Raw genomic sequence first — 21,086 nt, 5'->3', positions numbered from 1 at the left:
GGTAAAATTTAGCTCTAAACAACATTATTTAGAAAACGTAAGTCTAATAGAGGTTTGGCTTTGGTTTTTTGGGTTCCCCTCCCCCAGACAAAAACACTCCCTTGCAGTGCTTGCAACCCAAACACTGCAGTACTGTGCTGGTGCAGGACAACCTGTAAGTGAAGTTTACTAGATTGTTAATGAAAATGAATAGTCTATTTTCATTTCCCAAACCTAGAGAAATAAAAAAAGTCAACAATGTAAGTAGCGGTAAGTGATTTTCTTTTAAAAACTCTCCGTTTTTAATAATCTCAAAAGTAACTGGTGATAGTAAAAAGTTGTAGAAATAAGTTCTATTATTTGAGAAGCAACATATCATGTAATTAAAGAGATTATTATGCTCAGTGCATCATTTTAAAAGTCTCATAACTCTAGTTTCCTCATCTTTCAACACCTCACCGATTTACGTGCAAGGCTGTTCAAAACACAGTTCTCCCCCCCACCTGCAAAAAGTATAATGGGAGCAAATACCCTTGCTCACCCAGATACTCTCCTTGTGCTCTATGGGTACGTCTATACTGCAATCATGGGGTGTGACTGCTACTTGTATGGACATACCTGAGGTTTAATCTAGCTAGCTCAGGTACCGGAGCAGAGAAGCCATAGCAGCATGGGTAATTACTAGAGTGGCTAGCCTGCGCTAAATCCTGTGCTGTCACAGTTTCTTTGCTTTGGTACCTGAACTAACTAGATTAAAGCTCGGATACGTCCATAAGAGTTGCAATCAAAGCCCATGATACCGATATAGACATATTCTAAAACTACGATACAATTTTCCCACCACTTCAAAAGACAAAATAAGGTCATCTTTGGCCAGAAATCAAGCATTGTACATTTCAGAGAGATCGAAGTGAGAACAGAGGCTTAGATTATACCGGATTATTCAAATTTAACAATGGCAGTTGCTGCCTCTACCAGCAAAGTACACAAAGACCCGCAAATTTGATGCTGTCTATCCTTCACATAAGTCTGTAATGAAGATTTATGTATAATATGTATGTATAATATCTTCGATGGTTATCAACTTTATTGCTGAATCCTCTGCAGTATACGAACTTCAAGTGGAACAGAAATGGATGCAGATTGGAACACTTTTCCTAAAGATGAGCAGACATGCTGTGTCCTTAAAAGCACTAGTGTAAAGAATGTAAAGCATCAGGACATCAGAACAACCAGAAGCTGGCCAAGAACACAACTTAGAGGGCTGCAATTTTTTTTCAAGAGGATTCTAATTTGTTCCATGAAGAAAATGAACAAGACCACTAACCCGAGATCCAGAAAGAAGAAATAATCTACAGAAGCAACTATTAATTGTATTGCAATGGCAGCTAGAGCAGTTGTTTTCAAACTGCGGGTCACGATCCAGTACTGGGTTGTGGACTGTAAGTCATTGGGTTGCAGTGGCTCTGCTCAGCACCGCCAACCGGGCCATTAAAAGTCCCATAGGCAGTGTTGCCCGGTTAAGACTGTTCTGACACTGCACTATGCCCCGGAAGCAGCCAGTAACAGGTCCAGCTCCTTGGCGGGGAGGCCATGGGGCTCTACGCGCTGCCCCCGCCCCGAGCACAGTGCCTCAACCTAGGAGCTGGACCTGCTGCTGGCCGCATCTGCGGTGCAACACAGTCTGCAGTGCCAGGAAAGGCAGGAAGCCTACCTTAGCACCCCTGCTGCACTGCTGACCAGGAGCCGCCAGAGGTAAGCCCGCACCCCAACCCCCTGCTCCAGCCCTGACCCCTCCCAAACCCAGAGCTCCTTCCTGCACTCCAAACCTTCATCCCTGGCCCCAGCCTAAAGCCCTGACCCCCGCCCACACCCCAAGCCTCTGCCCCAGCCGCCCCACAAACCTGGAGCCCCCTCCTACACCCTAACCCCCTCATCCCAAGCCCCACCCCAGAGCCTGCCTCTCAGCCCAGAGCCATGACTCCCTCCCGTGCCCAAATCCCCTGCCCCAGCCCTGAGCACGCTCCTGAACCTCAAACCCTTCATCCTCAGCCCCACCCCAGAGCCTGCACCCCCAGCCCTGATCCCCTCCTGCACCCCAACCCCCTGCACCAGCCCAGAGCCCTCTCCCACACCCTGAACCCCTCATTCCTGGCCCCATTCCACAGCCCTCACGCCCAACCCCAACCCTCTGCCCCAGCCCTGAGCCTCTCCCCCCTCATCCTGGCTCTGTTGGATCGTGGGCATCAACAATTTTCTTCAACTGGGTCACCAGAAAAAAAGTTTGAAAACCACTGAGCTAGAGGATCCAGTCAGAGACCAACACCCCATTGTGCTAGAGACGATACATACATTTTATTTATTTGTTTTTAAAAAGGGCAGTCCCAACCCAAAGAGTGTACATTTGAAACATATGATGAGGCAACAGGCAGAGAAAAAAACAGAACAAATAGGAGAAGGACAAGGTAACAATGAAAAAACAACAGATTATTAGTTTTGGGCATGACAAATGTGGGAGAAATTAAAATGGTAACATATATTGTTACGTTAATTATTCACAAATATATAAAAAGTGACACTAAAAAGATCTGTTTACATAAGCAGACACTTTTAAAAACAGTTGCTTTAAAAGTCATTGTCAAAGAACTCCAGTGTGTTCTAGATCCCTCCAAATATTAATGACAGGACACATTTTCAGTGACAGTTGAATGGCTGGTAACATTTGCTGTCTGTCATTCTATTATAACTGGGTTTCACACTGATAGCAAAACATGAATGAAAATACAGAACAGAAATGGGAGATCAAGAGTCAAAACGTTGCTACTATCACCTTCACAGTCTCATTTCTACTACATGGTTTAATACCTGAAGATATATTCTCACTTCAATACATGCATGCAACTCTTAACTATATTCCAGACTACTTGGGAACACAAGTTTGAAATGCAGCAGTGTTATCTAAGCCCTTAATTCTTTTGGAGGTGCATAAATGTAGTTCCATGCCATTTACTGTATCTTTCAGACAAGATTTAAAAAACAAAGTCTCCAAGTGTTCAGCGGGTACCATGAAAGCTTTTATAAGCATATGGTTTTGCCCTGATGTCCTTTGTCAAAATATCCCCTTCCTGTCTTATACAAGTTGAACATTAAGGTTACGGGTTTGATCCTACACCATTAAAGTCAATGGGAGCAGGATCAAGTCTGTAGCTTGATACTGATGTAGGGTGCAAAACTGCTCAAGTCACTAACACAGGTTCTTCACCCTAGCATCTACATAAAGAAGTGTTACCTTTGACTACAGATTACAAACCCTATCTGAACATAGTGTTAATTTGAGTTACACATTCACCTGACAGAAGCCTATTCACTTTCATATAGATTTAAACACTTACCTGCCCTATCAACAGGCCAGTGACACAAGCCTTTGGCTTGGTGCTGAAGTCTGAAAGATACTGTCCAACAGCTTCTTCCACAAAATAGCTTCTGCCCATTACTGCAAGTTTAGTCTAATTTCCATCTATAAAAAGAAAATATATTATTCTACCTCTACAGGTACTTAACCCGAGAACATAAGGCACAGCATGGTAAGTGTGTAGAAATAAAAAGGTCAGAAAAACACCCTGAAAGTGTTAGTATGACAGTGACCATTAACAAAGTCACAAGTGAGCTTTATACCTGTAATAGCTTCACTGTTCTAAAAGTCTCTCTATGGCACAGAAAGTGTATTTTTTTATTCTTAACAGACTTGTATGAAAAAGAGGTGTTGTAAATATGGTAACATAACTGTGAAATTGGCACATCAAATATCTTAATTTAAAATCTAGGGAAAAATAATTTATAAGTTATCTATGAAACAACCTTCAACTCTTAATGCTTTAGGAGAAGTTCACTTCCAATTGTTCACTCACACATTCACAATTCTCACATAGTCAGACCACTAAGCTATGATCAAAATGATCAAATACCTGCTGCCTAGAAAAATGAAAGAACAGTCCTGCTCAGTTACATTCTACAATATTTACATTTTGCAAACATTCTTTCATTTCCCTTCTTCAGACAGGACTTGTTTTTTAAGTCACTGTGAAGTCTGTCAAACAGGCCCGTTTTACACCTTCCACTTGCAGCTTAAAAAATAAATAAATAAATAAAAATTCCTGAATGCGAAATGTAGGACCTGGACATATGGGGAGAACTCAGGGGATTCTTTAGCTCTCTCTTTCCCCCTCCCACCATGCTCACGTACCTCAACCTGACTTGCTCTTTCCAAAGGGACTAACTAAGAAGTCCAGATCTATACTACAGAGCTGAGGGACGACGCTCCAGCCCCCAAGGGCTTTGAGTGCAAGGTGCAAGCAGATAGGGGGTTACAACGGGATCCACCTCTCTTGACTCAACCACTGCGAGAGCCGCCAGCTAGTGCCCCAGAGGGAAGACATTTCCCGTTTAGTCCCGTCATCCCCGCCCCGCAATTCGGCCTCCCCCTCCCTCAGCTAGGTCAGACACCCACCGTCCTTCAGAGACATTTGCCTCTCCCCGAGCCAGGTCAGATTCCTGTCTCCAGGGGCCGGGCACCTTGCCCCCTTCCCTCGGCGAGGCCAGCCCCCTACACCCTCTACCCACGGCAGCCTCCCCTGCTTACTGGGCAGGGGCACCAGCTTCTCTCACAGCGCCCAGCACGGATGTGTCCCACGTGTCTACATCACCAGGCTGCGCCTCTGCTCCCGTCTCACAGAGCGAACTATCAAAGCGTAGGTTGATGACGTAGCCGAATCACTGGGCCCAACAGGAGACAAACCTAATCGCGGGCGGATAGGCGCCGGATGTTTCTGCCCATCAGGGTCCGCCATGTTCTGTGTGGCGGATGTAGCAGCACCTCTTCTTTGCTGATCCAGTCGCTGCGAGACGACGAACTCTTTACTGCTAACCAACCAAGACCCCTCTTTGTGAGTTCACTCGGCCTAATCAGACAGGTTGGGGCGCAGTGCCTCACTCAACATGGCGGGCAGGACGCTACTTCCGGAAGCTTTTCGCACAGGAGTTCGGTTTCCGGTGGAGAGTGAACACTACGTTTCCCATGGCGCCCACTGGCGGGCGGCTAATGCGCATGCTCTGTGCGAGCCGGGGAGGTGAGGGCGCTGCGCTGTTTCCCTTCCCCGCGGGCCGGAAGGCGGCAGAGAGGGGTTGGAGAGGCTCGCTCCCAAGATGGCGGCGGTGCTGCAGCAGGTTCTGGAGCGGGCCGAGCTGGCCAAGCTGCCCAAGCCGGTGCAGGGGAAGCTGGAGCGCTTCCTGGCCGATCAGCAGAGCGAGATCGATGGGCTCCGAGCCAGGCACGAGCGCTTCAAGGTGGACAGCGGTGAGTGGTGGGGGGGAGCTGGGCATGAGGCGGCGGGAAGGGGCAGTGGCGGGGGCTGGGGAGGGCATGGGAGTGAGGGGTGATATTTGTACGGTGCTGTCCACAGCCCGCTGGGCTGCTCCTGCTGCAGGATCCGGACCTGAGTCTGCTGCCAGGCGGGTGGGCTGAGGCCCTCATAGGTGTCACGGGCCGGGGCGAGGGCAGGCGCCCCCCCCGCCCCCCCACCGCCCGCGCGGCGCTGGGCGCATGATGCTGTCCTGCACCGAGGTTCACCATCACTGAAGTACGGGAGGGGCCGAGTCTCGAGTTGTGCGTGTTTGGCGGGAGGTGGGCTACAATGGACACTGGCTAATCGTCATAACCGAGTCCGAGCCAAGAAGCAAAGGGATAGTGCCAGAGGCAATGTTGCGTGGAGGTCTCATGTTGCTGACATAGGCTTTTAAAATATCCCCCATGGCTTTTACATCTATATAATGGCAGTGTCTGAATATAATGCATTTGTTCTGTGAGGCGGATTCCTTTAATTTTTACACCCTTGTTTTCCACTTGAGCTCTGTGTCGCAGTGTTTGTAAACCACACTAGGAGCCTGTTCTTAATGTGAAGTTACAAGTTATTACTTTACATTAAAACTCTTAAAAATAATCTAAAGTCAAGGGGGATGTACATTCTACTGGAGATTCTTTACCTGCTCTCCAAGTTAGCCAGATGCTTGAGGAAGAGCATCAGAGGTTTGTTTGGTTTACACTGCAAAAACGCACCTGCTACAGTGGGTCTACAGGCCTATGGCACTAAAAATAGCCATGCAGATATTCCCACTTGGAGTCTGAGCCCTGGAGAGGGAGTGGGTTTCAGAGCCTGAGCTCTAGTGGGAACGTCTGCCTGGCTATTTTTAATGCTGTAGTACAAGCCTGAGTCTGTAGACCCAGGCTCTGAGACTCACTGCTGTTTTTGTAGTTGTTTTTTGCAGTCTAGACATCCTCTGAGTGGGCCCAGTCTAGCAACACTTCCAATAAACTCAATGTTTGAGGCTTGAACCTTTCCAGATAATCTGCCATTGCTTGAAGCAAGGCTTTTAAAGGATGGATTGGCGATGATCCATACAACACTTTTGTTTCCTGAGGGCTGTAATACTAATCCAGGGTTTTGGGCTATCTGGTGGTCCCATCTGGCATTATACTCTTAATATTTTAGAGACAATTACATTATTGATGATATAATCTTATTGCCCTGGGCCCACTCAGGAAGGCAGCATTGTGGCTAGAACAGAGGACTGGGACCCAGGAGACCTGGATTTAATATCTGGCTCTGTGACTGGGTAACTTTGAGCAAGATACTTCCCTTCCTTGTGACTCAGTTTCCTTGTTTGTAAAATGACATTAATGATACCTATCTTTGTAGAGCAATTAGAAATCAGACAATGAAAAGTGCTGTCTAATAAGAGCTAAGTATTAGGGGATTGGAGTGGGGGGCAAGAGCATTGTTTAATAATTGAGCATAGGTAAAACAAAGGGTATAGTCAGGAGTTCATTTCTCAGCTAGGCCAAAGATTTCCTTTTGTAAACTTGCCCTTAACTTTTCTATACCTTAGTTTTGCAATATTATAATAGGGATAATATTCCTGCCCTATGGTGATATTTTTGAACTTAATTCATTACTGGTTGAAAATGTTTTGTGATGCTTTATTGGAAGATTGTAGAAGTATTATTTATTAACATTTTCATAAACAATCTTACTCAATTAAAACTTCTAATCTTCCAAGTGTTTATAGTGGAATTTATCAGTTTAAATAGGCTAGTGGTTATCTGTAAACTTCAAGATTTTCATATACATGCTGGTGGAACATCATTATTTGAAACTGATGTAGATTAGACTGAGAAAGTTTTACAGTACATATTAAGAAAACAGCACTTATCTAAAAGTCTGCTAATCTTTCTTGCTGTTATTCCAAGAAAATAGTAGCATCACCAGAAATATTATCTCAGATATTTACAAAGCTTTCTGGAACACTAGAGAAAATCTGGTGTGACTTTTATTTCAGCTATAAAGCAATAACCTTTACATATCAGTGTTACTTCTGGTTGTGATATTTTCAAAGTCCATAGTGATGTACCCATACAAAAAAGGTTCTTTATCAGAAATCATTGTGGTTAACAGTTTTCCAAGTTAAGACTGTAAGAGCAAATTTACACCCAGTTTTATACTGGTTTAATTGTATTGGTTTAGAAATAAGCTATCCTGGCATAAGCACTTTTGTACCAGTATAACTGACCACACTAGGGAATTGCACTAATTTAGCCATATGTTGCTAAACAAATACACTGAAATCAGTCCAAAAACTGGAGTAGATCAGACTTTAGGGCAGTGGTCACCAACCCGTCGATCATGATAAACTGGTCGATCCTGGAGCCTCAGTCAGTCGATCGCAATCTCCAGGCCGCTAAAAGTCCAGAGGTGCAGCGGGGCTCAGGCAGGCTGCCTGCCTCCCCTGGCCCCATGCTGCTCTCGGAAGCGTCTGGCTGCTGGTACGTCTCTGCAGCCCTGGGCGGGAAGGCGGCTCCACACACTACCCCCAGCACCGTCCCCGCAGCTCCCATTGGCCGGGAAGCAGGGGCAGCACTTGTGGGTGTGGGCAGTGCATGGAGACCTGCTTCTCGCCCCCTGGGCTGCAGAGACCTGCCAGCAGCCAGCTGTTTCCAGGAGCAGAGTGGTGAGCCCCAGTGCACCATCTACGGAGAGCTGCTTGTGATAAGTGCCTCCCAGCCGGAGCCTGCACCTCGCACCCCCTTCTGCATCCCAGCCTGGAGCCCCCTCCTGTACCCCAAACTCCCTCCCAGATCCTGCACTCCTCTCCTGCACTCTGCCCCAGCCTGGAGCCCCCTCCTGTACCAAACTCCCTCCCAGAGCTTGCAGCCCTCACCCCCTCCTGCATCCCAAAATTTTGCCCCAGCCTGGAGCCTCCTCCTGTATCCAAACTCTCTCCCAGAGCTTGCACCCCCCTCACTCCCGAACCCCAGCTCCCTGCCACAGGCTCAGCCAGTGCACACCCCACAGTTGAGAATGTTACACTGATTATAGATCAAAAATCTTTCAGGGATTGTCACAAAACCACAAATGACGCTAATAAAAAGTAAAACTCATGAAATGTCCAGTGGATTCTATGAGATTAGGTGCAGTGTGACCATGTTACCCCTGCAACCAAACTCCCTCCCAGAGCTTGCACCCCTCACTCCTGCATCCCAACCCCTTGCCCCAGGCTCGGGCCAGAGCTTCCTCCCACACTCCGAACCCCTCTGCCCCAGCCCAGAGCTTGCACCCCCTTCCGCACCCCTGCCCCAGCCCGGTGAAAGTGAGTGAGGGTGGGGTGGAACAAGTAACGGAGTGGGGGGGAATGGAGTGAGTGGGGCGGGGCCTCGGGTGGGGTCGGGGTAGATCCTGCATTGATTTTAAATTCAAAAAGTGATCTTGTGTGTAAAAAGGTTGGAGACCACTGCTTTAGGGCAATGCACTTGGAGAAATATAAAACACATCTGACCATAGTAACAAAATTATTTAAACAGTGCTTAACAGTAAATAGCACAATAGCACTTGGCTTAAAAAAAATGTTTTTTCTTCAGGGTCTACTGAAAGCGCATTGTTTCTAGTTGCATTTTCTGCTAGATATGATTCTCTAATAAAAGCTGATTATGAAGTAGTGTTAACATAATGTGTTTTTCTGCAGAACAACAGTATTTTGAAGTGGAAAAGCGTCTGGCTCAAAGTCAGGAGAGACTTGTAAACGAGACACAGGAATGTCAGACTCTCCGTCAGGAGCTAAACAAACTTAGTAAGTATAACTACACATTGATTAGCAGATTGGAATTTTTTTTCCTGCTTACAATAATTAAATCTTTTGAACTTATTTTGAAATGCTTAAAAATCTAAATAAGAAAGAAAAATCTGTCAACCAAGCTTCTTTCATTTCATAGAAGTTCGTTGATATTTTTGGTTCAAGTCCCTGCTTTCGACAGGCTTCTAGTCTGTTTTACTGGAGTAAACATCTTAATTACCATCTACTTAAGGAGCTAAGGGTTAGATTCTACAAACTGATGTGTGCAATGCACATGCATCCCCATAAGGGTCAGGTTGCAGGATCAGCCCTGAGACACTGATATGTTAGTGGCTTCTCTGATACTCCTTCCTCTGAGTATTGTTTCCAGAAAGCAGATGAGTAGGGATAAAACTACTTTTGTTTTTAATCACGAGTACCAATTTGGTCAGTGGCTTGTATATTGGATTTTTAATTTTGGGAAAATTTTTCTCTTCTCAGTTTTACATTATTCTAAAGCAGGAACATGAAAGCAGGAACATGAATTTTACCAACTGGATATAACTAATGCACATGTTCTGTTAATACCAAAAAGTTTCCTTAATTTTCCTTCCTTGTTCCTCTCTCCCCACAGATGAGCAGTTGAAATCATTGAATGAGAAAAACAAAGAACTTGAAGCGGCTCATGATCGCAATGCAGCTGTCCAGGTATAGGAATCACTGAGTATGCAAATATAGCAATAGATAGTTGAAAGGCTTTAGAATTAGGGTGCATGTTTTGTTTAGAGTCTTGACAATCAAAAGCTAGATCTGATCCATTCTTCAGATGGATAGCTTGGTGCAAATAATGCCTTGTCTAGTCAGGAAAGTTGTGCTCTTCAAGTCCCAGTGCAAGCTCCAGTGTGGATGTTCTTATTTCTGATTGAAGAGTGACTTATTTTAGCATATCTTAAATGTGTTCCCAACCAAATTAAATTAAGCCTCAGAAGTCTTACTTTAACGAAATAAAAGTTTCTGCACAGGGGGTTACACCAGTTTAATAAAATTGGTTTCAAATTAATATTCTGGGTTCAATCAGTACAACTGTCTTGTGTAGACCAGCCCATGCTATTTATGGCTTTCTTTGCAATTTCTTTTTTCCCCACTGGCCCTTTGATTAGTCTGTGGTTAATAGCATGTGGCCTAATTTGTTCACCAACTAAAACCAATTCAGAGAACTAATGTTGTGACTAGAGTACCTTTTGCTGATACCACAGTTCTGGTTCTAGGATTTATCCTTAGGCACATTCAGAACAAGTTTTATTTGTGAGTTTGGAAATCCATTAGGACTCTGAGCCATTTCTTCTGCTTTTCTAACAAAGAAGAGCTGTCTCTATGCTTGCTGGAGTCCAGAGGAAAGCCGTCTGTCTTGCATCTGTGAGGAAATCTCTATAGCAGTTTAGTAGCAAAAGAAGGAGTAAGAAAACATCACTGTTCAATAAACAATTCTCCTAGAGTGGCTGATATTTCTGTTCTTTTCTGTTCTTTTTTCTTGGACGTGTACCCTTTTGGAATACTCTCAATTTATGTTTAAAGGTAAAGAAGGTGTTATCCTGTACCATCTCAGATTGAGATTACATTTCATAAACTAATCAGGGCTATGGGATGAAACCGCCAAGAAAACTTCAGGGTGTTGCAAAAAGTGATGTTGGTTCTTCCCTCTGTGTCAGAACTGAATAGATGCCCAGCACAGTAGTGGAAATCAAAGACGGACACAAGATTCCAGTTTGTTTCAGTAACTGAAAACTTGCTTGAGCAGTTAAACACCTTCCTGTGTACTATATAGTAGGATTGCTTTCACACACACATTAAAAATGGTTAGGATGATAACCTCTGCTTACTACAGCATTTTCCCTGTATGATAGTAAGTTTAAAGAATGACCATGACTCTTAACATAAAACTGGTATTTTTTTTTTTAATTGAAGATTCAGCTCACTAGAGCAAAAGAAGAATTGGAAGGTGAAAAGAGGGATTTGGTTCGAACGAGTGAGAGACGCTCTCAAGAAATTGAACACTTAAATGGTATGACCAGTAAATATGCTAAAACCATAACTGAGTTTACACCTGCTTTGGGATTCAGACTTAAACCTAAACTCAATAATGGTTCATTATCCAAATTTGTATGGGTAACTCCTATTAATAGATCAGTAAGGAACAGGAGTCAGATTGGTAAAGGAAAGTGGTGGGGAAAATGTAAGTGCAAGTCAGGAAAAGCCCAGCAGCATGCTAGGTGATATTTAGTTGTACGGAGGCACATATTGACAATTGCTAACGGTCTTCTCATAAACTGGTAGCCTTCATTTCTAAGGTACTAAATCTGATTTATTTACAGTAATAACTGATACTGTTTTGAATGTTTGACATCTTACATTGTCTCTGATTTTCCTAGAGGATGTTAAACGTCTAAATGAGAAACTTACGGAAGCAAACACAGCAAAAGTGGAGCTACAGTTAAAGCTGGATGAGCTTCAAACATCGGATGTCTCGGTGAAGGTAAGTAGTGTTTTTCATGGATTATTCTTGTCAGTAGTGAGAGTTCCAGTTACTTACATTGTAAAGACATTAATTAAATCAATAATAAGATAACCACATGTGGTATAAAAATGGGTCTTCTTTCAAAGGACACAGGCAAACTCTTTGTCATAGCAGGAAAATGTCATTTGTAACCTTCCAATAGGCTTAAACTGTTGAATTTTCTATAATTCATGCAGACTGGTCTTACTCTAGAGCTGCCAATATCCACGAAATCAACTTTCTAGACTTCATTCCTGGTTGTAGTGATAATGCTCTAGTGACTGATCCAAGCTGTATTCATTTTCTTACGGAAACAATAGTCCTACAGAATTCTAAATTAACTTCCAAAGGCGGTGCTAGGAAGTTTGACCTTAGTCAAATGACCGCAGTCATTTATCTTGCTAATATATATTCCTTACTCATCCCATTGATAACCTTATGATCTTAATCTTAGAAGGTCCCTTATCTTTTATTTGGACCAGACTAGAGTCATCATAACATACATCCAGTTTTTTTATTTCATTTGAAACTGGAACAGTCAGTTAAATAGACTCCCAAGAGAGCCATGTCAAAATACTATTTGTCTGCATTTCATGTTGCTTCTCTTTAGTAGTTCAAGGTTATGTTAACTTACGCTTGTGCAGCGCTACATTGGCATCTGTATCAGTTCCCTTCCAGGAGAGTTATAGGGAATTCATATGGAGTTTCCTAGATATTTCTGGAAAACGTCCCTAGCTAACACAATGCAGCTTTTTGTTCCATTCTAGTAGTTGGAACACTTACAGAGGTTTGAATATGCTACTACTTGCAAGTAAATGGGCTTTGTCTTTTACCACAGGCAGTTGTGTTTCTAGGTCAAGAGGTCCTTGGTTTAGTCTCCAGGGACCTGTTACACATGGATTCAGCCAAATGGCATGAATCTGTATGTGGCTTACTGAAGTTATGAAACGTGAGTGTCTTCCTCACTCTTCCTCAGTATCATTTTGTCTCTGAATGTTTCTGTTCGAGGCACAGTAGCCTTCATATAGTCAAACAAGTAAGCAAACTACTGCTATTTTGTTACGACTACGGTATTGGCACATTGACCCTTTTGATACTTTGGAGCTTATATGTGGTGTTTAACCTAGTCTCTCCTTAGACATCTTTGTCAAGCTTTTAAGTCTCCGGAAGTGGGGTTCTGTTATAGCACTGTATTTTAATTTTCTTTTTCCACGTCTGTAATTCCTGTTTTTTAAAGGCTGGGTCATATCTTTTTTTGTTTGTGTCAAGCATAGCACAATGGGGTCCCAAGGCTAATTATGGCCTTTGACCCCTATTGAAACTTAAATGGTGAATAATATGTTACAATAGTTGTTCCGTGATGATGGACACATATTTTGCCTTTAATGTGCTTTCTATCTTGTACCTGAAGAGAAGGGGTAGGTTTATGCTACCTATTGAAGAGACAGGTTAACAGTCTTAGAATTCCAATGCCAGAGACATTATTCTTATTCATAAAATGATAGCAAGGATCCAGGAGTAGGCATATGTCATGCCTGAATTGTTTCCTGGAGCCTGAAGACAGGAAAAAGAAGACCATTCTAACTTGGTGAGACTCATGGATGCACGGCTATGCATGGGTGCATCATTAGCCCCAAACCTGAGCTAGCCGCTAACACACACACTCACACGTAATTTGTGAAGAAGTATTGCACAGAAAGTAGTCTTGTTACAAGTGCTAATTTATTTAGTTTTACCATGCTGTCTTTCACAATTTTATTTTTAGTATCGTGAGAAAAGGTTGGAGCAAGAAAAGGAATTATTACAGAATCAGAACACTTGGCTGCACACTGAGTTGAAAGCCAAAACAGATGAACTCCTGCTTATTGCCAGGGAAAAGGGAAATGAAATCCTGGAGCTTAAATGTAGTCTGGAGAACAAGAAAGAAGAGGTAAAGTAGTTAATAATAATAAAAATATTTTTTCTAAGTAATTTTGAAAAAGAAAACAAAATTTAGTCAAGATACGGTAACAATTATCTGGAGTCTATACCCCTTGACTACTTGAGTGAGGAATTTTTAAAGCACTGACACTCTTCACTATGGATTGACTTCCGTGTAAAGGGGAAATGTAATGTACATTCTCGAAGTTTTGGGTGATGTTATGTTTTAAGGTAGGGAATTGTGCTTTTTTTCCATTATGTGCTTTGGTCCCTTATAGTTTGCAGGGAATGAATATATTGGTATGGACATCTAAAGTAAGGTAAAGCAATTGAAGATTATTTTTGTAAGATTAGTGATGATAAATTAGAAGTAGCGGAAAGTACAAGGTGTAATACAACAGTGCTAGTGGAAAATACACAGAAATACAATTTGTTGCTAAAAAGAATGTTTGTTATTTAAAATACACGTCTCCCCTATATAACGCGACCTGATATAACGCGGGTTTGCGTACAACACAGTCAAGCTCTGACACGTTGCTCTGAGCAGCGTGTTAAGGGTGCCGGGCGGGGCCGGGGCTGAGCGGTTGGATAAGGGGCAGAGGGTCTCAGGGGCAGTCAGGGGCTCCCCCCTGCCAGGGTCTGGGAGGCAGGAGCTGTACGGGGGGGAGGGGGCGCAGTCCCAGAGTGGCCCAGTGGAATAGCGGCGGGCTGGGAGCCTCCCGCTTTACTTCCCCAGCCGTGTTGCTTGGGGGAAGGGATCTCCTCCGCACTCACCGGCAGCGGCGGAAGCAGAGCAGCCCAGCCCCAGCCTGCTCCACTCCGCCAGCTCCCAGCTGCAGCGCTCTGGTGTTTAATATCTGTTGTTCACACAGGTTTCCAGAATGGAGGAGCAGGTAAACAGCTTAAAATTGTCAAATGAAAATTTACAGAAACATGTGGAAGATCTTTTGACTAAATTGAAGGAGGTAAGAAAACCTTTTCTAAACTGTAATCTAGTGTGGCAGCATTTAAGATAGCTTCCGTATTTTAACTAGAAAAATTAAATACAGTACTACCCTAATCTGCCCCACTGTACTAAGGTATTGTTGGGATTGCCAATCTATAGAGGGGAGGGAGTTTACATTGCAGGCTGCAGTGTCCAGGCAAAGCAGGAAGGACTCCGTTAGGAGGAGAGTATTAGTTTTAACTTACTACTCTCTTTCTTTGAGCAAAGGTGGGTGGGAAGAGGATAGAAGTTTAAGAAAGCTTTTACTTTGGGCCAACAGCTTCCAGCCTCCAACTTTTATAAAAGTTCCATATAATTTTTTTTTTTTTTTGAACTAATATTCGCCACTCAAATGTTGCAGCTTTTGGAAGTGTATGAAAGCCTAAAAATGAAATTGACTGGCATATTTTCATTCTCCATGCTGAGAGAAGTGCAAAGAGTAAAACTAGTACTCCTTTTCTTTTTGCGAATACAGACTAACACGGCTGCTACTCTGAAACCTGGAAAAGAAATGTAGAACAAACTAGGTCTCTTGATTCTTTTGTAATAAGCCAATAGCACATATGATTGAAACATTGATAAAGAAATGTAAAAGTGTTCTTTTAATGGTTTGTGCCACAGCCTGAATTTTGCTTTTTCATTTGTATGTATCATTTATGTGAGGAATCATGTTTTCTCAAAAGTAAATTAAAATTGGCTGGTTCTAGAAAAAAGTCAGACTTCTGATGGGGGAAAAAAAATCTCATTCAGTAGCTTGCCCTTTTCCACATTATTTGGTCTGTACTACTGTATATCTGAGGAAACATTTTTGTTTTTGAACTTCTGTGTATTCTAACAGCCACAGTATAATTCTTAAACTTATAAAAACCTCACTTTGAACATAAGAACTGCCATGCTGAGTCAGACAAATGGTCCATCTATCCCAGTATCCTGTCTTCCGACAGTGGCCAGTGCCAGTTCTTCAGAGAAAATGAACAGAACCGGGGAATTATTTAGTGATCCATCCCCTGTTGTCCAGTCCTTGTTTCTGGCAGTCAGAGGTTAAGGGAAACCCAGAATGTGGGGTTGCACTGCTGACCATCTTGGCCAAGAGCCATTGGTGGACCTATCTTCCATCAATTTATCTAAATTTTTTTTTAATCCAGTTATACTTTTGGCCTTCACAACATCCCCTGGCAACAAGTTCTACAGGCTGACTGTGCATTGTGTGAATACCTACATGTTTTTTTTAAACTTGCTGCTTATTAATTTCATTGGGTGACCCTTGGTTCCTGTGTTATGTCCTTATTTACTTTCTCCACACCAGTCATGATTTTATAGACTTCTATCATATCCCCCCAGTCATTGTTGCTTCTCTAAGATGCACAGTCCATCTTTTTAATCTCTCCTCATGTGGAAGTTGTTCCATCCCCTTTATCGTTTTTGTTGCCCTTCTCTGTACCTCTTCCTGTTCTAATATACCTTTCTTGAAATGGGACAGCCAGAACAGTATTCAAGTTGTAGGCATACCGTAAATTTATATAGTGCCCTTATATTTTCTGCTTTTATTTTATTCCTTTCCTAATGGTTCCTGCTGTTCCTTTAGCTTTTTTGACTGTTGCTGCACATTGAGAAGACGTTGTCAGAGAACTAGCCACAATGACTCTAAGATCTTTCTTGAGCAGCAATAACTAATTTAGAATCCATCATTTGGATTCAATTGGGATTGTTTGCAAATGTGCATTACTTTGCACTTAACCAACACTGAATTTTGTTTGCCATTTTGTTGTCCCGTCACCCAGTTTCGTGAGATCCCTTTGTAACTCTTTGCCGTCAGCTTTAGACTTAACTGTCTTGAGTAATTTAATATTGTCTGCAAACTTTGCCACCTCAGTGGCTTGCAATTCAGTTGAAACAGAACCAGTACTATGAATTCATGTTTTTTTATTCATCAGGCAAAAGAACAGCAAGCTGGTATGGAAGAAAGATTCCATAATGAACTAAATGCCCACATAAAGTTATCTAACTTGTACAAGGTAAGTTTGGGGATGTTGGGTACATTCATATTAGAATTATATGGAAGTAGGTCCAGGGTTTGGAGTGTGATACAGGTCAGGCTATTTTCCCAGAGCTATGTTTCTGCCTATATAAAGTGTTAATGTGAGATGGGAGGATGGTTCTCTTCCATAATCCTCCGAAGTCCTGTTTAGTTTCTTCTGGCCAATAGGATAGTGATTTTTATCACATGCATTTTCACTAAAAGGAACAGATCTCTCAAAAACTTCATAGATAGCATTAGGACACTATGCATAGATTTGCTCTGATATGTTGAAAGAAGGATATGGAAGAATAAGCTTGGGTTCATAGAATCATAGAATAACAGAGTTGGAAGGGACCTCTGGAGGCCATCTAGTCCAACCCCCTGCCGAGAGCAGGACCAATCCCCAACTAAATCATCCCAGCCAGGGCTTTGTCAAGCCTGACCTTAAAAACTTCTAAGGAAGGGAATTCCACCACCTCCCTAGGTAACGCATTCCAGTGTTTCACCACCCTCCTAGTGAAAAAGTTTTTCCTAATATCCAACCTAAACCTCCCCCACTGCAACTTGAGACCATTACTCCTTGTCCTGTCGTCTGCTATCACTGAGAATAGTCTAGATCCATCCTCTTTGGATCCACCTTTCAGGTAGTTGAAAGCAGCTATCAAATCCCCCCTCATTCTTCTCTTCTGTAGACTAAACAATCCCAGTTCCCTCAGCCTCTCCTCATAACTCATGTGTTCCAGTCCCCTAATCATTTTTGTTGCCCTTCGCTGGACTCTCTCCAATTTATCCACATCCTTCTTGAAGTGTGGGGCCCAAAACTGGACACAGTACTCCTGATGAGGCCTCACCAATGTCGAATAGAGGGGAACGATCACGTCCCTCGATCTGCTGGCATGCCCCTACTTATACACCCCAAAATGCCATTGGCCTTCTTGGCAACAAGGGCACACTGTTGACACATATCCAGCTTCTCGTCCACTGTCACCCCTAGGTCCTTCTCTGCAGAACTGCTGCCTAGCCATTCGGTCCCTAGTTTGTAGCGGTGCATTGGATTCTTCTGTCCTAAGTGCAGAACTCTGCACTTGTCCTTGTTGAACCTCATCAGGGTTGGGCAGCTGATGTGGCCAAATGCCTGAAATGACCCTAACTTTGTAGGTGGTGGTAATGATGGTGTTATATTTCACACTGCATTTAAAATCTTACCTTTTTGTAATCTACTGGACTACCATCCTACACATGTAATTAGTCAAGGAGCTGACTGAGGAGGTATCTGACCCATTAGCGATTATCTTCAAAAAGTCATGAAAGTTGGGAGAGATTCCAGAGGACTGGAAAGGGGCAAATATAGAGTCAATCTATAAAAAGGGAAATAATGTCAACCCCGAGGAATTACAGACCAGTCAGTTAAACTTCAGTACCTGGAATGATAATGGAGCAAATAATTAAACAATTAATTTCCAAACACCTAGAGGATAATAAGGTGATAAGTAAAGTCAGCATGGATTTGTCAAGAACAAATTGTGTCAAACCAACATAATAGCTTTCTTTGACAGGGTAACAAGCCTTGTGGATGGGGGGAAAGCGGTCATCAACTGTTGCCAAAAAGCAAACATAATTCTGGGATGTATTAGCAGGAGTGTTGTATTCAAGACATGAGAAGTAATTCTTCCACTGTACTCCACATTGATTAGGCCTCAACTAGAGTATTATGTCCAGTTCTGGGTGCCACATTTCAGGAAAGATGTGGTTTGTTTAGTGTAGAGAAGAGATGACTGAGAGGGGACATAAGTTTTCAAGTTCATAAAAGGTTGTTACAATGGGGAGGGAGAAAAATTATTCTCTTTAACCCCTGAGGATAGGACAAGAAGCAATGGGCTTAAACTGCCCTTGCTGTAATTTAGGTTGGATATTAGGAAAAGCTTCCTAACTATCAGGGTGGTTAAGCACTGGAATAAATTGTCTAGGGAGGTTGTAGAATCTCCATCATTGGAGATTTTTAAGAGCAGGTTAGACAAATACCTGGCAGGAATTATCTAAATAATAAGTCCTGCCCTGAGTGCAGGAGAACTGGACTAGATGACCTCTCAAGGTCCCTTCCAGGCCTATGATTCTCTGAAGTATGTGTATGTATATTTATATTTAATAATATATAAATAGAAGTTTGCTTCTATTTTTAAGTATGAAAAAATAAATATTTGCTTAACAAGGTTCATTATGCATGAGGTTTTTATGAAAACAAATTTTGTTTACAAGAAAAATCTACAAAAAATTTAACTGGCCTCTAATTTTCATGTCACAGTTTTTGAGTGTCCCTCTTATATAGGGCCGGATTTGCAGAGTTGCTGAGCATCCACAGTGTCTATAGACTTCAACCGGAATTGTGGTTTCTCATCATCTCTGAAAATTAGATCCTAGCAGTCTAAATCTGGGCACGCAAAATTAGAGGCAAGTTTTAGAGAGGTGTGGGCCTTAATTTCTTTCTGCTTCACTTGCTCTCCCTTTAAAATGGAGGATAATGTCTTTTCACAGCAGTGTTACAAAGCAGTAATTCTATTGTTTGTACAGCAAATCACACTGAGATCCTCAAAAGAAGGAGCTATTCAAGTGAAAAGTATAGTATAAATACTAACTTGCCAAAAACATTTATATCTAAGAATGAAAGCTCATACTTCAGAAAAAGTTGATTTTTTGAATTTTCAGAAAATTTGATTTTTTTATACAAAGCCGGCCCCCTAAAAATACTGCTGAAATACAGCCATGCAAACATGTTAAATAACTTTGGTTATGTCAACAACTGACCATTTTCCTCTAAAATGGGGAGTTAGCACCTGAATTTCAAGACCCTTCATTACAGTATTGTTGGGACTTACACTCCGGGACAACTGTTTCCAATTAGAGTAATACCTTGGTGTGTGTTACATATTTATACCAACATCTTGTTGATTCCTCTGAGGAGCTACCTTATTTGTAACTGTTCAATAACAAAAGATGAAATAATACACTTGTATTTAGAGTGCTGCGGATGATTCAGAAGCAAAGAGCAATGAGCTGACACGAGCAGTAGAGGAGCTGCACAAACTCTTGCAAGAAGCAGGTGAAGGTGAGAAGCTACTTGTAAGAGCTGCATAGTTTTTAATGGTTTTGTTTTCTGTTCCTGTTTAGTTAAACGGTTTCTGAGTAAAAACACCCCCAAAACAATGGCAGTTACGAAGGAAATTTTTTCAATATTCATCTGTGGGAAATGTTGTTAAAATGTCATGTTGAATTGTCTTGTAATAGTTATTTTATAACTTTAAAAAATATCTTCGTACATTCCTATGATATCTGAATGTACTTGTAGAATTTTCTTAATGTTATTGTGATTTTGAGAAGATATAATTTCTGCAGAAGGTCTTTAAAGAAATTTGACCTGTATCATCTTGTCATTCTCGTTATTTTAGACTGGCTTGTCCTAATCTTGCTGTTTAATTTTTAGCCCTCTTCTGTATTCAGCAGAACACCAGTTTATGCTTTCTTTCTAAGCTGAATGATTTAATGTCCTTCTCAGAGGACATTTAAGAAACCTTTTTAAAGATACTTTTGTATACTTCACTCTCTTTAAAGAGAGAAAAAAAATTATATGTAATTTTAGCTAACAAAGCAACAGAGGATCATTTGGCTGAGGTGGAGGAGTCTAAAACTGCAATGGAAAAAGAACTGAGAGAGAAGATTAGCAAGTTAGAGAAAGAACTGGAGAATGCTAATGATTTACTTTCCGCTACAAAACGTAAAGGTAGGATAACATTTGAACTGTTCATAAGTGCCAGATTTTATATATGAAGTAATTTTCAAAAAGGGTTTTTGCATTGCAATTTCTAAACCAAATAAGTGCACTGAATCTTCATCTTAAAACATATGATAGTATCTAGGGACAATATTATGTAGCAGAGATCAATCTAAATATATCTGCTACAGTCCAAATATCAGAGAAAACCAGTTACTGTTGTATTTTGTTTTAATTTTTTAAAATTTGGAAGGTAGCACTTTTTTTTTTCTTCTTTCACTCTACTAGAGTGTCACTTGTAGTTTGGCACAGTTGAGCTCTGCCAGCCATTGTATTTCAGGGGCATCCCTGCTATTTAAATTGTATGTTTACATTTTGTGATTGAAGACTCAAGAGTCTGACAATGAGATTTTTTTGAACACTTATAACTAGATTGGACAAAGCTCTATAGAATATATTATAAAGAACAATTTTGCACTAGAATTAGGTGTATTTTATTTCTAATTTCTAAGATTCTAGAACCACATGGAATTTTTTCCTAGTCGTTATTTTTGAGAAGGTTCATAACACCTTATTTGTAATGATTGTTGTCTGTGTACAGTATGTGTGTTTGTCTTTGAGCGTATGTGCATAGTATTTGTGTACTAGAAATAAAATGTAAGCATCTGTGGAATACTTTCTCTCTATTTTATGTATGATTTGA

The 21,086-nt window shown here is 41.9% G+C and overlaps 2 protein-coding genes across 12 annotated transcripts in view; one reads left to right on the top strand and one right to left on the bottom strand.

Annotated features, from left to right (window-relative positions):
* The window catches only part of ODR4 (odr-4 GPCR localization factor homolog), a 36,638-nt gene extending 31,654 nt beyond the window's left edge, over positions 1-4,984 (bottom strand). For 4 of the 6 annotated variants that reach the window (XR_012160332.1, XM_073356698.1, XM_073356702.1 and 1 more), the window contains exons 1-2: positions 4,619-4,768; positions 3,372-3,496 (exon numbers count right to left, since the gene is read on the bottom strand). Coding sequence is in view for 5 of the 6 variants with exons in the window: in XM_073356698.1 (XP_073212799.1) it covers positions 3,372-3,470 (99 nt within the window). In the remaining variant the exon portion in view is untranslated. The other 2 variants (XM_073356701.1, XM_073356700.1) reach the window with 2 other exon arrangements.
* Positions 4,985-5,129: 145 nt separating this feature from the next.
* The window catches only part of TPR (translocated promoter region, nuclear basket protein), a 74,184-nt gene continuing 58,227 nt past the window's right edge, over positions 5,130-21,086 (top strand). For 5 of the 6 annotated variants that reach the window (XM_073356694.2, XM_073356693.1, XM_073356692.1 and 2 more), the window contains exons 1-10: positions 5,130-5,332; positions 9,052-9,156; positions 9,773-9,846; positions 11,104-11,200; positions 11,568-11,671; positions 13,458-13,622; positions 14,485-14,577; positions 16,532-16,612; positions 19,633-19,720; positions 20,252-20,392. In XM_073356694.2, coding sequence (XP_073212795.1) covers positions 5,182-5,332; positions 9,052-9,156; positions 9,773-9,846; positions 11,104-11,200; positions 11,568-11,671; positions 13,458-13,622; positions 14,485-14,577; positions 16,532-16,612; positions 19,633-19,720; positions 20,252-20,392 — 1,099 coding nt within the window. In that variant the 5' untranslated portion in view covers positions 5,130-5,181. The remainder of the gene's footprint in view (positions 5,333-9,051; positions 9,157-9,772; positions 9,847-11,103; positions 11,201-11,567; positions 11,672-13,457; positions 13,623-14,484; positions 14,578-16,531; positions 16,613-19,632; positions 19,721-20,251; positions 20,393-21,086) is intronic. The other variant, XM_073356691.2, reaches the window with a different exon arrangement.

Source organism: Lepidochelys kempii, chromosome 8 (assembly GCF_965140285.1).
Source record: "Lepidochelys kempii isolate rLepKem1 chromosome 8, rLepKem1.hap1, whole genome shotgun sequence".
NCBI classification, from domain to species: domain Eukaryota; kingdom Metazoa; phylum Chordata; order Testudines; family Cheloniidae; genus Lepidochelys; species Lepidochelys kempii.
This window is presented reverse-complemented; position numbering and strand designations above follow the sequence as displayed.